This window comes from Calidris pugnax, unplaced genomic scaffold, assembly GCF_001431845.1.
Source record: "Calidris pugnax isolate Ruff unplaced genomic scaffold, ASM143184v1 scaffold219, whole genome shotgun sequence".
NCBI classification, from domain to species: domain Eukaryota; kingdom Metazoa; phylum Chordata; class Aves; order Charadriiformes; family Scolopacidae; genus Calidris; species Calidris pugnax.
The window spans coordinates 15,485,407-15,501,599 of record NW_015094507.1 but is presented as its reverse complement, the minus strand read 5'-3'; the positions used below and the strand labels follow the sequence as shown (position 1 = coordinate 15,501,599).

Sequence of the window (16,193 nt, the reverse complement as noted above, 5' to 3'; positions counted from 1 at the left end):
CATGCAGCCCTTAAGGAAGCCAGTGGAAGCTGCCGTAGCAAGACAGGTTGAATGATAGGCAAGAAACTGCCTGAGTAATGTTTCTACAGACATGAAATGCGAGAGATCAAGGTGGCTACATTTTATTTCCCATCCTTCCATCTAGCCTTTTCAAGATAGATTTGGACATCCTAGTTACCTAAAGGATGATTTTTGTTCTCAATGAGACAGCATCTTTGGAGTAGGAATTTTGTTTCTTAATGTAAGGGAGAAACTCATAGCTTTGCTGGTAATTCTAAGGAAATAATCAGAAGATAATTTCTCTTGCACTTGATAAACCTTATAGACTCTTCAGCACTCTTTTTTCTTTTTTGGGAGTTTGGGGTTTTTTTTTGGCAGGAAAGAGGAAGGCTTTGGTTATGGACTTTGGGTTACAATGTCTCCTGTTTGTAAATGAATTGAAATACTCAGCATCATGGAACTCTAATAGCACTAGCACACATGGGTCTTTGGGCATAGCTATGGCTTAAGCACTGAACGTGTTTTTCAGTGTTACTCATATTACGATTCATCAGATCATCTCTAAGTCGAAGTTTTTCATTATTAGTATTAATTATTATTAGCAGCAGAGTTCTACAATTGGTTATTTGGTTCAATTAAATGCAGAAGCCTTGGTCCACGGATGAATACATTTTCTGTTCCTGATTTAGCTTTCTGGCACTAGGCATTATGTCTTGTTTTGTCCAAGATTCATTTGGCTGGCTACACAAGTTTTGCATGACTGTATCACATCTTTTTCACAGTCTATCAAGACATCAACTGTTTTTTGACTTGTGGTTCTTTTTGGTCACTCTAATTAGACATTAATTTCACCCAATTTATACAGTATCAGTGCTAAAATCTGCTATCATTACCCTAGACTTAAAGAAAACTACTCTCAAACCTTCTGAGAGTAAATATCATCAAGAGTTCATGTTTTATTTTCAGGCTTTTAATGTAAAATTCTCCTTTCATGTCTCTTTCAAGTCTGCTTGAATGAGCTGTGTATTACCAGTTGCTTTCCCATCTGTCTCAATTTAGTCTCTTTGACAAATTCCAATCTGGCCTGAGGAAAAATCAGAGTGCTGAAACCACTCCGTGCTAGATTATTAGGTATATTTTATTAACCGTGTCTCTTTACTTAAACAAAAAAATTTTGACACTCCTTAACTCCCCTGCCAACAACCTCGTACAGAGCCCTACGACTTAGACTGACACGTTCTGAACGGATTCACTCCCCTCTCTTTCCACGGACTCCCATCTCCTCACTTTTCACCAAGTACAAAAGTAGAGCGTTTTCCTCTTTAACCTTGAACCTTTCAGAATCTCGCTGGACATAACCTACACGGTCTGTACAGCATATAAACTCCACATCATTCCCTTCACTTCCAAGCTGCCTGACCCATACCCACCCTGAAAGGGCACTGAGAATTTCATGGATATTGTAGACACGGTAAATTTATCCCTTTGCTTGTCCCAACAGACTTTACTCTAAATGCGTGTGTTAATTATCCTAACTTCAAAATCTCACAAAATCAAATCCAGAGAGGAAAAAACTCTCACAAATGTGGCTCGCACTCTGCCACTACTCTTTTGTCAGGATATTGAAGATTTTATGCCTATGATTTAATCTCTTATATTAGAAAATATGTGTTAGAAGGATGATGAGCCCAGTCATACTTTTGGTTTCACAGGTCATTTGTTGGATTGGAGTTTGCTTTCTTTGTTCTTATGTTTGTTTCTTTTTTTCCCAAACTTTTGTATTTCCTCCCTCTTCCCTCATCCCTCCTCAATCCTTTCTGCAGGAAATTTAATTACAGGACTGGCTATTCCCAAGTAAATAGAAGGCTGCACTATGCAAACAATAAAGATCTCTGTTTAAAAGTAATTGTTGGCTGTGCTCGACAACCCTTGAGGGAATAGCAGAGAAAATATAGGCTGCTGCCCAGAATTTCTTGTTTTACTAGAAATCAGTTTGAGGATAAGACTTTTGAGCAGCCTTGAGAATCCCAAGTCTACCATCTGCAAGTCCTTTCCAAGTTAGTGTGGGGGGGTAAAATTTGCCTGTTTCTAAGTATCAGTTAATTCATCAGAAGTACAATCCTAACAGGTCCCCAACATGCAGGGAATCAGAGCACCAACCACTGGGTACCCCCCAGCACCTGCTGCCACTGTTACTGTTAGGCAAGAATTTGTATCGTACTTCAACTGGGCTTGTCATCCTCTCTGGGAACTGTTCTCGTCCACAAGCACCCCAAATTTCACCAGTTTAAAATAAAAACAAATAAACCAACAAACAAATGAACAAATACCACCAAAAAAACCCAAATGCATATCATAAGCATCATGGTTTCTCTTTGCGTGCGGGGAAGTAATGCATTAAGGATGTGTTTGCTCTACCATGTCACATATATATTTTTAAAAGGTGAAATGACCCTTTTTTTGGCTGAGTTTGCCTTCACCAGTGGACTGCTTCATGCCATTACTGGGCAACAGAATTCCTGCTGAACCCTCCCCTGGGGCAGGGGTCTCAGTGTCACTGGGCATTATGGCTGTAGGGACACGATCACCATCTCAGTAAGAACCCGAAAGTCGCAGAATTTAAATAACTCTCAAAATTGCTTGATATGAATTATTTAGAAAGTTAAGGACAAATTATTATTTTTTTTTATTTCAACTACTAACCAATAAATGTAAAAAAATACCAACAACAAAACAAAAATAAACCCCTTCATCCCCCACATTAAAGCAATAGGTTTTGCAACATTCAAAACAGTGGAAACTATTTACCGAATATTACTATTAGTGGAGAAAAGCAAATTTAATTTAAAATCATTTTTTTTCAAACTCCCTCAGTGGATGCCAGATAACTCCAGCTTAAACAAATATAAAAAATTCATTTTAAATGGAGAATAACACAGACAGAGCTCAATTATTGAGATATTAAGGGCAACATTCAATTTGAGATACATTTAAGCATCTTTGCCTCCTGGAGATTTTTACATGACAAGGCTTTAGATAAACATGGTTTTGCAAACAGCAACTATCATATCTGATCACACAACCTCTGGACTGAAGCAGTACGTCAGCAAAAAATTCTGATTATTGAAAATATTAAATAACTGTAATTTACTAGGCAGGCCTTCCTCAGAACAATCACAATTTTTTTTCAAGAATAGTCATATACAAAAAGCATTTAGATGATCTGTTACAAATCTCCAAATAATAATTAAAAAAAAAAATAAAATAAAAATCGCCTCTCTCTGTAATAAAGCCCAGTTTAAATACATTCTGGGGCACACTAGGAGTGGAGGAGCTGCCTTTCTACGACACTCAGCTTGCGGGGGACTCTGTAGCAGCCAAGGACATACAGGGTAGGAAATCACCTCACCTAGCTTTAACTATCTAGACATTAGACGCCTAATTTAAGCTAATCATCTGGGTTCCCTCTACAGGTAATGGAGATAAGCATTCCCAGAGGGAGAGTCATCCTGCTTGTCTTAGGCATCTCCTTTTTAGATGCTTGGAGATGGATAAAGTCAAAAAGATCAGCCTCGCTGGCAGCTTGATCACCTGTCGTCATTAGCAATGCACGATTTCCAAATTCAATGGAATTAATCTAGAATTGAGATATTTCCTTTGTTTCGTCATTTAGCCTTTAATTCTCCCTCTGACCCAACTTTTTCTTCAGTTCCTCCCGTGAACATCAATTTTCTCTGGCACTTTATTTTTCTTACACTGGACTATGTTTTCCTGGAAGCTGGGGAACTGCAATCAAAGTCAATCTGTTGCTGCTCTACCAGTTACAAACCCATTTACATGCGTGTGCTCTAAATTGCAGAAATGTTCTGAACGGATAGATACGATAGGAGCATCGGTAGCGATTGTGCTTTCTGGGTCTACTCTACCACTTTCAAACGTGTAAAAATCTGTGGCAACATTAAGGCAGTCAAGGTATACGAATGAATGCTAAAATATATTTACTATTCAAAGAAGATGGCTTTAAATCAAAGAAGGGAAAATAAGGAAGAAATACCATGAGGGCCCTCACGGTTACGTGTGTGAGCCCAGGTCACCACACCTGCTTCGAGGCCTCTGCGCTTCAGAATATGGAACAAATCCTAAAGGTGAGGCCCGGCCTCAGCTCTCTCTCAGTGAAGGGTTTGTGGGTTCTCAGCGTTGCTGCCTCGCACCTTTAATCACCAAGCCCTTAGAAACGACAGCCCAGATTGGTAAGGAAGCGGGTGTCTGAACTTAAGACCTCTAAATTCATAGCTGGGTGCCTAAAGCAGCAGCAAAACTGACAAGCACCCTGTGCAGTTGCCCACAGATGCCACCCCAGTAGTGAGGCACTTAGCATTTATTACAACACAAAAAATGGATGTTTATTAATTAAGAGTGTTCCAATGGCTACTCCAAGTGCCTTGGCCGAGTGCCTGCGTGCGCTAATTTCGAGATTGGGCATGCAGTCTACTCTGTGTCTTACTTCTACAGCATTTCTAGAAAATTAATTTTAATAGTTAAAAAACCATCTTGAGCTGCATACATGAAAATAACTCCATTTCTACTGAATGACAATCTAATACCAAATAAGAATATTCACCTTTTTTTCTTACTCTGCCCAAATCCAGGCAATAAATTAGGCTTCTCAGCATGACTGTAAAGTGCTGTGAATTGTATAAACAATCATATATGGACACTGAAAAATAACCCTTATGCACATTGCATTATAGTTCCAAAAATATATTTACAGTCTATTACAAAGATTACAAATGGAAGTGTCTATGTAACGGGATTATGCTAGTTAAAAGCTTTTTACAGATTTTTTTTCAACAAAGGTGGGGGGGGGGAACAAAAAATTAGTATAACCAAACTGATTTTTCTAATGAAACAAATAAATAAAATGACAAATATAACACTGTACAGTGATCTAAAAAGGGGAGAAAAAAGGAGAGGGGGGAAAATGATGCGTTTAAGTTTTTGATAACTATCTTTGGTCCTAAATGTGGGAAAACACATTATGTAGCACTGAATATACATGTTTGTTTGTGATGCTCTGCAAGTAAAATAGAAAAATATAGTGCATTTTCAATGTATTCAGAGCTCACTACACATAAATGTGTGTACAAAACAAGACAGTATAAATAAAATTTACAAGTTTTACAAAGGAACATTTACAGGGTTTTTCTTTTGTTTTTATTTTTTTTGTGTGGATGCCCACATTATCAAACAAGACCAATTTATGACTGATCCCTGGGATCTTTCTCTATCAAAATCAATAGAAGCAGCCCAATTCTCTTTGGAAGTACAGCATTTCAGTGCTGGGGTAGTTCACAATTTTCAGATTTTTTTTTTTTTTTAAAGCATTTCTCTCTGTTCATATACACTCCTGCAATATCTGTAAAGACACCGTTCATTATTGCTTATGGTAGTTAAATATTTTAATCAAACAAAATTCATAGATAAGTAAATGGTGTAAAAAGATATTCCATTGAGTAACTACTCTTGCATCTGTGTTCCTGATGACTGACTGTTGTGTCCACGTGAGCACAGACACACGTGTTTCTTCAGAGCAGCAAAAGCTTGTAAAAAAAACTTGAAAATTCTGAACTGCCCCTCGCCTCATGCTCTACAGTTCTCATATAAAATCTCTGTATTTATTGTGACAGCTGGACTACGTACGGCTTCAACTCATATAAAAGATACGCCAGCTATTTCTCTCAGATTTGCTAATGCAGAGTATTGAAAAAAAAAAAAAAGTGATGTGCTCAGATTAAATGGTTTAGGTAACACTGGAGAACTGCACCCGTGTTCTGAGACACTCCTACAATCACTTGTCCATTCAATGCGGTGTCTCAGCAGGTTTACAGTTGTAGATCTATGTCTTAGAATATATCTCACTTTAACTCTAGTCCATTAAAATCATCTTGCAAACAATTTGCTAAAAGTGCCTAGAACTACTTAGGGGTCATTATTGCTTTTCTTTTTTTTTTTTTTTTTTTTTTTTTTTTTTCTCTTTTATTTTCTTTTAAAAGATAGTATATGTGTAACCTTAAAAAATTCTTTAAAAAATATCAGAGCTCTTGGCAACTTGCATTTTCCTGACTCCCTGCCAATTAGCTAGCCATGTCAATACGGTGTTGATTTAACAAAAGTAAAATGGCACAAAAGGATACCAAAGTTCGGACAGATATACATTGCTTGGTCATGCTTCTTAAATCTCTAGGAACTCAGATAATCCTTCAGAGGTACCCAGTGTAGTAATGTGTCATAGAATTAGCACTAAAAAGGTCCAAAGATATAAACATCATACTAAAAGAAAGTCTTTATGAAGAATAAACACAAATGATTAAAAAAAGATTCAGAAATCACAGATTTAAGGAAAATATTTTGTTGAATTCAACAATAATATCATGATTTTATCTGACAAATATATTCTTTTTTAAATTTTTATGTACATTTAAAAAGTCTATTAGATAAAAAGGAGGTTAGAGAGCTCAAGGTGTTTGTATGTTTATTCAGGTAGTACTTTGTTTATTGTCACTGCTGTTTTCCTTGCCACCACTGGTGGATCCTAATTCCCTTTTCATAAATTCTGGTGGCACTTAGGAGTTCAAGTCTGTAGGTGCTTCTTGTAGCTCTTCTATTCACTGCAGGAAGGACCCAGGAAATCAAGTGTCTTCTAGCAGCACTTCATATATACTGAAGGCCAGTGCTGTTCTCTCAGTCTGTCACCTCCCTCATAAGGGAGAAATGTCTATCACACTTGGATGCCAGTGCCGTGTAAATGTAGCATTTGTGCTCTCATAGTCTGAATGCTGCTCATGATTTTCTTTTGATGACCAACCAACGTGATCCCTAAACTCATCACATCCCTGGGGAAGATAAATGCGTACATTGTTAATTTTTCAACTTAGACTGCTATTGTATGGTATTCAACTGTGAGTCAAAGCTACGTAGAGGTCTGGCCTATAGGCTTCTAATACTCTGGAACTATTCTAATATTGATATACTGGACCCTCAGCTCAGGTCGGTGAAGTTTATAGAGGTGCTGTTCAACTGCTCAGCAAGGAGTGCAATTACACAGCAAGTGTCATGTAATTAACACTGCCTGTGTCTCCACACCTGAGAATGAGGCCAGTATGCTTTGTACTATGATAATATTTTATTGTGGCTTTTAAGAACATCTGAAGAAAGACACTTCTCTCGTGAAATACTTTGGGTGGCTTTAAGGACAGTCATGTATAAATACAAGATTTTGGGATCATATTCTGCTTCCTAAAGAGATGCCTAGAGAAACCCTTGGCATATTGACCCGTACCCATCATCCAAATGAAAGAGGAGCAGCTGTTTCTATTCCACTGCTAGTGCTACTGATCTCATAGAAGCTTGTGGGCTCTGGTGACAGATCCCAAGCTACAGGCTGAGACCCCTAGTGATACCAGACAGATAAGAGTAGGGTTGCAAACTTGAGAATAACGTTTAGAAACTTGTTTTGAAAAAAAACTGCTTTCTGTAAGAGGAATTACATGTGTTTGGCAACCCCCAGGACAAGAACATTGTTTGCAGGGTGCCGAGAAGACCTGTTTAAGATGGCAGTACCAGTACAGGCCACGCTTGCCTTCAGAAAATTGCTTTGCTTCTATAGACTTTTATTATGATGCAAAGTCATTTCTTGTAGGACATGGACAGCCACCAGCCAATTAGAAAAAAACTCCACATCTTCCTAGTACATGTCTGGAAAAAGGTACCAATTAGGTAGTGGAAGCAAAGTGGTTAATTTCCTATACATACACACTTTGAAATGAGCCACATTCTCCCTCAAATTCTAGCCCCTTGGTGTTATTTCAATCGGTCTCAAAAGCAGGAAAAAAAGTGATGCCACACATAGGTAGCAGGGCATTTGCCCTTTCATGGGATGCTCTAGTACAACATCATCAGTTGCAAAACCATCTGGCGTAACCCCAAGTACCACGTTTGTACTTAGAGTAAAGTTTTGGAATTGCACATTATGTATGATTTTACCTAGAAATTCCCTAAATGCAAGTTAAACATGCCCAGTACTAACTTACTCAATAGTCATCCTGGCAACTGATTCAAGAGAGTTGTAGCCTGCTGCTGTGAAATTATCCTTATATCTTTCCATCTTAATAGCTTGTAACCATTCGCCTACGGAGCAGAAAGTGGTAAAATCGGGAGTGTTCTGGTCCAGAAGAGGGCTAATTGGTCTATGGAGAAGGAAAAAGGAAAGTAAGTTGTTTCCAAAGAGAGCAAAACATCAGGGAGTATTTATCAAGGTGGGAGTCAAATAAGTTTGGGGTATTAAAAAATGTCAAGAGTAGAAAGTAACAGGCCTTTATACACAGTTTAGATTATGCTGTGAATAGCTCTTGACTACTCTATAGCTCATAATATGTATTTCCTAAGTTTATTCACATAAAAGATGAAAGGTCAGAGTGAGCAAAATCATCCTAATTGACTATTGTTACCAACAGAATATCAGCCTTATTACCTAGCACGACAGCAGCTGTAACTAAAGTTGCTCAGTAAAATAAAGATGCTATTCTTTGCATCTTAGATGCTTGCTATTCTAAGCATCTTAGAAAATACAGTGGTAGCTATTCCCATTATTCCATCAGATGGGACAAAACAAAGACAAGGAAGAGCAGAGACACAAAGTAAGTAGCTTAAGGTCACACAGCAAATCAGTCAGTAGAAGAACCAGGAGCAGAACTCAGGCCAGTTGATTCCCTAGTGCAGTGATCTAGCTGGCGGATCAAAAGACTACCATGATTAAATAATTCACCTGAAATTTATGAAGAAGCCATTAAAAGCTACACCATGAAACACAATGAGATGCAGTCACTGAAAGGAGTTAAAGCAGAAAAATGAAAGATAAAAATCTCGAGTGTAGCAATGTCAAAGTACATTGGCCAAGCATGAGTATTATTAATTACTATTTCTACCGTAGCAATTCCTAGGGCAAGGGATGTATCATATAAAACTACAGTAGATGATGATCCTTGCCCTCCAGACTTCATAATTTTAAGAAACGAGGAAAACAAAGACTGCTAGTGATGAGAGTGTGGAAAGAGTGACGAGCAGGCAGTAGTTTACTGAGAAGTGGGTTAGTTCCATGATATTTACTTTCTTTCTTGTGGTTATTTTTTAAGAAAGTCCTTTTGGGCTTTGTTCAGCGTGGTAAAAAAAGAGGAGCAAATGAGGGGAGGGAAGAACGGGGAACAGGAGGAAGGAGGAACTGAGAGACACATGGAGTAAGTGTGAACCAGAACCAGCCACCAAGCAGAACATCCAGAACCCACCACGCACACCACCATACGAACACACACTAAAGCTTTTCTTACCTGCTACAGGTTCCCAGAGGGGTTTTCAAGCTGTTTGGGTTTCTAATCATTTTGTCCAGAATACCAACTATCTGCTCAAACTTCGGCCTTTCACCACGTTCCTTCTGCCAACAATCCAGCATCAGCTGGTGCAGTCCTGCTGGGCAATCCATGGGTGCTGGCAAGCGATAGCCTTCTTCAATGGCTTTTATAACCTAGTAGCCAACACAGTTAATCATTTTTCATCATGGAATATTTAAGAAATATATATTGCTACTCAGTTCGAGAAATAAAAGAAGAAGAAAAAAAAATTCAATAAACTAAAATTAGCCATTTGGAGGGTGGCAAAAATATGAGTCTGTTGTTTTGACATTAGCCTTCGTGTTTTCAAATAATTTCCCTGACTTTATCTTTGGGCCTATTAAGCATATTGTTCTATATGTGCAGAACACATATTACCTAGTCAAGTGAGCAGCAGGGAACAACAATTAAATTCACCAGGGGAGCAACAGATAGATTGATAAATGGAGTTATTTCAGAAAGCATTATTACTTGCCCCAAGGCTTTTATGAAAGAGTGTGTGGTAGAAGCAACTGACTTGTAAATGGATAGGGATCTGTGCATGCACATGTAAAATACAAAAAGCCTGAAGAGATTATAAAAGGATCGAAGAAAAATGTTTAGCAGACAGAAATTGTGAGGGAAAAAAAGTTGTATTTTATGCCCAGCCATGTTACATTAATGATAAAGTAGCAGAAATGTGCCACACGAGAGAAGAAGACCTGGCTGAATGGTATTTTAATATATCACCTAAACAGAAAGTTAGATTTAATAAGAGATGCTGCTAGATGATGATATGATCAAAGGAGAGCATAAATGTCTGAACCAAGAATTACACCCACCCGTTGACTTCCTTAGCCAAGTCCATTTGGATTTAAGTAAAAAATAAAAATGGGTAAAGTAAAATCACAGGAAACTGCTGTAAACCTCGAGGGCAGGATAGAAAAGCACATCAGGAAGCAAGGCAGATAAGAAAGGCTTGTGAAAAAAGGGCTAAAAGACTGTTCATGGGGGATTTCAAGTATACTGACATTGACTGACACAGCAGTATTAGAATTGCAAAGGAAGGGTGCTTGTTCCTGAAGGGTAGTGCACAGGACTGTCTTCTCCCTCAGTTTGTACAGAAAGCAAGATCAGAAGCTGTTCTGGCTGTAGCCCTAGGAAGCAGATCTGGGATGATAAATAAAGTTGGTGAATATCCAGGGTTTACTGAAAATAATAACCTCAGATAAAAAAATATTCCATAGGTTGTGTAAGAAAATGTAAAAGCAGTGGATTGCAAAGGAGACAGAACTGCAAAGAATACAAAATGACCTTCAAAAAGCTGGCTGGAAACCATGCTTGTATCAAAACCTTTTGCAGAAAAGAAGTTTTGTGAAAAGAGGCGACATAGCCCAGTGGTAGGGCACTTACTGCAGGCTTGTGTCACAGAATGTCCTTCTGACCTCAGGGAAGCTGCCTCATCTCCCTGGGTCTCAGCTTTCTGTCTGAACATTTAGAGTGACAGCACTGTCCTCCAACTCAAAAATGACTGACAAATATTCAGTTCCTGCAGTAACATCCACACCTTGAAGAACGAGTGCAGTGACCTTTTAGAGACAGTGAAATTATCTGTCAGACAGGGTGGGGAGACAGGATTTCTGCAGGAGTACAGGGAAACTGAAAGAATGTACTATATAGGAAAGAAAACATTAAAAGCAAAATATGAGATCTTTTAGAACAGTATTAAGAGGTAAAACAACGAACAGCTCCTTAGAAGTAAAAGTGGAATAGAAGTGAAAAATAAGCTACAGTGTGTGTAGGACAACTGGTGTGCTATGAAAAGTAATGCAGAAATTTCTGACCTTCTAAAAGGTAAAAGGTCTTAAACCCTTCGTTTACTACACACGAGTTACTACTAACTCAGCAGTCGCTGGAGATCAGAATGCAGAGACAACCAATGAGCAATTAAAAAGTAGATAACATCAACAGCAACACAACCACCAAAATATCTAAGACCCTTAGAAGTGACAAACCATCTAGATAAGACCATATCCAAGAGTGTAAGGGAGAGTGAAAACATGAAGGAAAGGATCATGTACAGGACTTTTCCACGTTCGCTACGATCTGCAGAGAAACTGGAAGAAAGGTGGGAATCCAGATGATGTTACTATTTTTAAAAGGCTTTGGGGATACTGCAGCATCATATTCTTTGATGAGTATTCTGGGTAAGAAGGACAAAACTGGGAAATACAAAATAATGGGTTATCTGTATGTGGGTGAAATTTCTGGGAATATTCAGAGCAGTGAAAAAAATATTTGAAAATATTGATAAGTTCCTTTTTATTTTTTTTTAAAGCTTATACAGAATTTGGGCTCTATGAAGACTCCTACCAGTGTCTGCTCTGCTAAGAAAGGTGGAAATGGGGTTCCAAAAATGAGTACTCGGAGATAATGAAATAGATGCAGGAAATTTTCCTTTTTAAATAAGCAAAGCTACCAAGAGAACACAGCTGGAGTTCTTACTAATAGAATTGATTTATAGTATTTACGATTCCCACAATTTGGTTTTCAAATTCTGCTTTTGCTGCAAAAAAAAAAAAAAAAAAGAAAAAGGGAATACTGTTAAAAGTCAAGTATGTTTTTCTCATTATCATGCTATCTGAGGAGGTAAAGTAGATTAGAAGAGGGCCGGGTCTGTTTGTACTGCACGTACTGTTTGCCAACAAAGAAGCATTAAATACAGGTAACTGGACCATGTTATCTTATCACTCTGCTTCTGGGTATATTATAATAATAATACAAATTAATAATCATAGTAATAAATCCAGGACTACAGCAAAGCAAAAATATGTAAGCCTAAGCTCTTACCCTTTTCTGAAGAACTAATCTGCACTGGGGTCAGTACCTGAATGAGGGCAGGAACGAGCAAACACCAGCGGTTTAATAGGGGAACAGGGTAAAGTGCAGCAATTTGGGGGCTACTGTTACCAGAAGGATTAAGCTGAGGGGACCCCACTGCTCAGAGAAGTTGGGGGGACTCAGTGTATCGGCTGTGTTGAGCCCTCTAGACCTCTGAGGGGAGCTTGTAGGACAAGTGTTCTTCTGGTGCACCCTGGCTCCAGGCCGCTGCAAAAAGGAGGACTTTGGTGTAAATTTGTGTGTTCATCACATCAATCTAAAACAATGACTTAAAGAAAGAGGGGCAGCATTAAAGGAATGCCATCTAAAGAGCCAAAGTCAGGGAGAACATATTTTTTAGGAGATCTTAGACACAGGAGATCTGGACACAGATTTTAGGCACAGATGTGGTCTGTGACTACACCCACATCCACTTTTAGGTGAAATGATACACTTAAGATATACAAACTGCCTGAGTGTATATGCAAAATCAGAAGAGACCCATTTAGCATTTTTTATTCCAGTTAAATACTCCCCTCGGTAACTGTGAAGGAGAAATAAATAACTAATCAGAAGATGATTCTAAATTTTTTTGCATCGTAGCTTTATCTCTGGGATTGGTAGGACGTGTGTATGTTTTGGGAGGTATGTTTCAGGACAAGCTTGAAGATCACAGCACGCTAAAGTATTTGAAATTATTTTACCAAGTAATTGATGCATCTTTTAACTATATGCTATTGAAGTTTATTATGTAAGATGCTAAAAAGAGATGAAACTGCAAGAAGTGGTAATTAGCTGTTTTATGAAAAAGGTTCATTCATGCACTTTGCTTGCAGTTTTTGATGGAGGGAATACTTTTCAAAATCCAACAAGAAGCATGAAGATACCAAAATTTCTCCCCTTTTAAAAAGTTCTTCCTTATTGTTCCTTGAAAGATAGGTAAGGTTTGCCTTTGAGGCATCTTATATTCCTGTCAGACTACTTTTATGTTTGAATTTAGTACAGAAGGAAGGTGTCAAAAGAAATGAAACTCCACTGGGTGTCTAGGGAATGTAAATATTTCTCTTTCTCTGCCCCAAGGACTTGTTTGCCCATATTTTGACAGTCCATGAAATCTTTGACACTGAGACCTGTCAAATATTAACATCTTTGCGCTGTGCCAAACTGACTCATCATTTACACTTTTATCTTTTTTTTTCCAACTTTGATGTCGATCATTCAATCAAAAAAATAAAGTAATAATAAAAAAAACACCCAAGTCTCTGACCTGAAGAACTTTAAATGAGACTCTTTCTGACATCTTTCTCACCTGCAGGCTTTTTCCTGTGTACTTTCTATACTAATAGATACTCTTGTCAGAAATCAAGATTAACACCCATCTGTTCTATTACTGCTGACCTGTTGCTCTGGGTCATATTTTATGCAAACAAGGGTATTGTTAAATCAGCATAATTAACTTGAAAAAGCCAAAGTAGGTCATTAACTGCCACTCAGATTTCTAACAACTTTTTTTCAACTGATTAATCATTGCTCTGAGGTCAGAAACCTCAGGTTTATTTCTTATTGGAAAAAATTAATTCCTTCTATGCTTAAGTGCAATAAAGAGATGTTCCAATTTTACTTGATACTTGGGACAGAAACCTGCAACATCCACATGGCAGAAGAACAATTTAGAGATTTATGTAAAAAATGAATGCTCTGTAACTTCTTCATTTTGTGAGACCCCTACAGTATATTGATAAATCTTATTTCTAAACCAACATTGTATGCATGTGTAGTAAAACACATATGTATGTTTTTTCACAATATGTAATTTTGTTTTTCTGACACGTGCACACAAACATATGCTCACAAACAGACGAAGTATAACCTACATCTTGATTTGACATATCCCAGTAAGGCCGCTCTCCGTAAGACATCACTTCCCACATAACTATTCCATAACTCCACACATCGCTGGCTGATGTAAATTTGCGGTACTGGATGGCCTCTGGAGCTGTCCATCTCACGGGGATTTTTCCACCCTATGGAAAAAAAAACAACAAACAAATAAGAAAAGAAGAAAATTTTCTTTTTTCCTCCACATAATTTCAAATCATCTTCCGTAGAGTGCATTTATAATTATTGCCATCAACATCAAAAGCAGCGCTTATAACATCTACTACAGTTGACCGATTGTAGAATTTTCAAAGGAGTCTAAGGAAGTTTAGGCTCTTAAAACCCTTGTACCATAAAAAATTAGACACCTGTCTAAGCCAAGTTGGATGCATTTCTCCGGAAGCGCTTATCTCTCTCTTGATTTTAAGGGGCTGCTTAGATGTCTGATATATATTCGTCATTTAACTCCTGGCTGGCTGTAACAAGGTGAGGGGGATCGCATTCTGTGCATATAAATCCCACTGAATTGTCATACGGCTCCTCTGATATCTCCATCCAACAGTTTTAAACCAGGATTTTACTGAAAGCCCAGCAGCAGCAGTGAGAGCTGTGAACACCGCTGTGGTTTCCTGGATCCCCGCGCCTGTTGGAGCAGATTCCAGGGGCCCCTCCTTCCCTCCGACTGAGAAAATAGGTACAGCAAGGCCCCACGGGTGGGAAAGGGGAGCTGGCTCGACAAAAGAATAAAGAGCATAGTGTGCCCCATGAATGCTTGTTTAAGCAAAGCGTCCCACCCAAAAGCGAAAGAAAATACGGGAGTTGAGCTTTGTCACAGTCTAGCCTCAAGCTAGTCAACTTCTTGGCGAGATAAAATCTAGTCTGAAAAATAGTAATAGCCTACAAATATTTTAATTGACTCACAGTAAATGAGATGATTAAAATTTTTTACGGGTAAAACTTCTGTATTTGTTCAGACAGGGAATAATGAAGATACTGTGCAAAATTTTTAGAACTTTACCAAATAAAAATGTTGTGTTCTTACTAAAATATCAGTCTCTAATTAGAGCCAGATTTCTGCAGAGACTCTTTTCCTTTTGACTGGTTAACATTTCTCAAGCAATTAATGTATTTCTCTTATCTGTACTCTCTAGAAGATATGCTTCTTCTTAATAACCACATCTCAAAACTACTAAAACCCATCGATTTCTCTTACGGTAGTAGTGTAGACGGCCTCTGGATCATCTTCTATGACTCTGGAAAGGCCAAAGTCTGACACTTTACAAACAAGGTTGCTGTTGACAAGAATATTGCGTGCTGCAAGATCCCTGTGTACATATCCCATATCGGCCAAATATCTCATTCCAGCAGCAATTCCTCTCAACATTCCCACTAGCTGAATGACTGTAAATTGCCCATCATGTTTCTGGAGGGAAGAAAGGAGCAGCAATTCTTGTTAGTACAGCTGAGAAGAGAAATAAGAATTAGTTTTACAACTTTAGCTTTCTACTTATTTACTACTTCTGTAGCAATTCATCCTCAGGCAAAGAAACTCACTTCAAACACAAGTTTTATTTTCTTCGGAGATAAAGCAGTACATCCAGTTAAGAAATGTGTGAGTAGTTAATGTAGTAGAAGTAACAAAACTTGTTAATCACTATAAATTTCCGGCTAAGTCATGGCAAGTCTCTTCTAAGAGACATTTCCTGATGCACAGCTTTTTAGAGTTTGCCTCTATGCTCTTCATCTCTCAGCATAAATATTTGTATCAAGAAAATAAGAACTATCTTATTTTGGAACCCTAGCTACTGACAATTTTATTTATATCTTGGAGACTATTAAACAAACATAATCTTTCTGTTCTCTGTGGAGTGTTTATACATCATCTCACACTGTCCTGTACACCTGGTAAGGAGTCAGAACTGGCCAGTTCAGAACATGCATTTAAAAAAGCACTAGGTTGTTGTGAACTTGCAGTTCTTTTTTTTCATAGCAACCTTCCAGTACCTGAAGCTG

The 16,193-nt window shown here is 38.1% G+C and overlaps 1 protein-coding gene across 5 annotated transcripts in view; it reads right to left on the bottom strand.

Moving 5' to 3' along the window:
- Window positions 1–16,193, bottom strand: part of EPHA7 (EPH receptor A7) — a 186,345-nt gene that overhangs the window by 9,906 nt on the left and 160,246 nt on the right. For 2 of the 5 annotated variants that reach the window (XM_014964610.1, XM_014964611.1), the window contains exons 13-17: window positions 15,394–15,603; window positions 14,177–14,326; window positions 9,384–9,577; window positions 8,091–8,246; window positions 2,651–6,893 (exon numbers count right to left, since the gene is read on the bottom strand). In XM_014964610.1, coding sequence (XP_014820096.1) covers window positions 6,779–6,893; window positions 8,091–8,246; window positions 9,384–9,577; window positions 14,177–14,326; window positions 15,394–15,603 — 825 coding nt within the window. In that variant the 3' untranslated portion in view covers window positions 2,651–6,778. Of the gene's footprint in view, window positions 1–2,650; window positions 6,894–8,090; window positions 8,247–9,383; window positions 9,578–14,176; window positions 14,327–15,393; window positions 15,604–16,193 lie in introns of those variants that run through there. The other 3 variants (XM_014964613.1, XM_014964609.1, XM_014964612.1) reach the window with 2 other exon arrangements.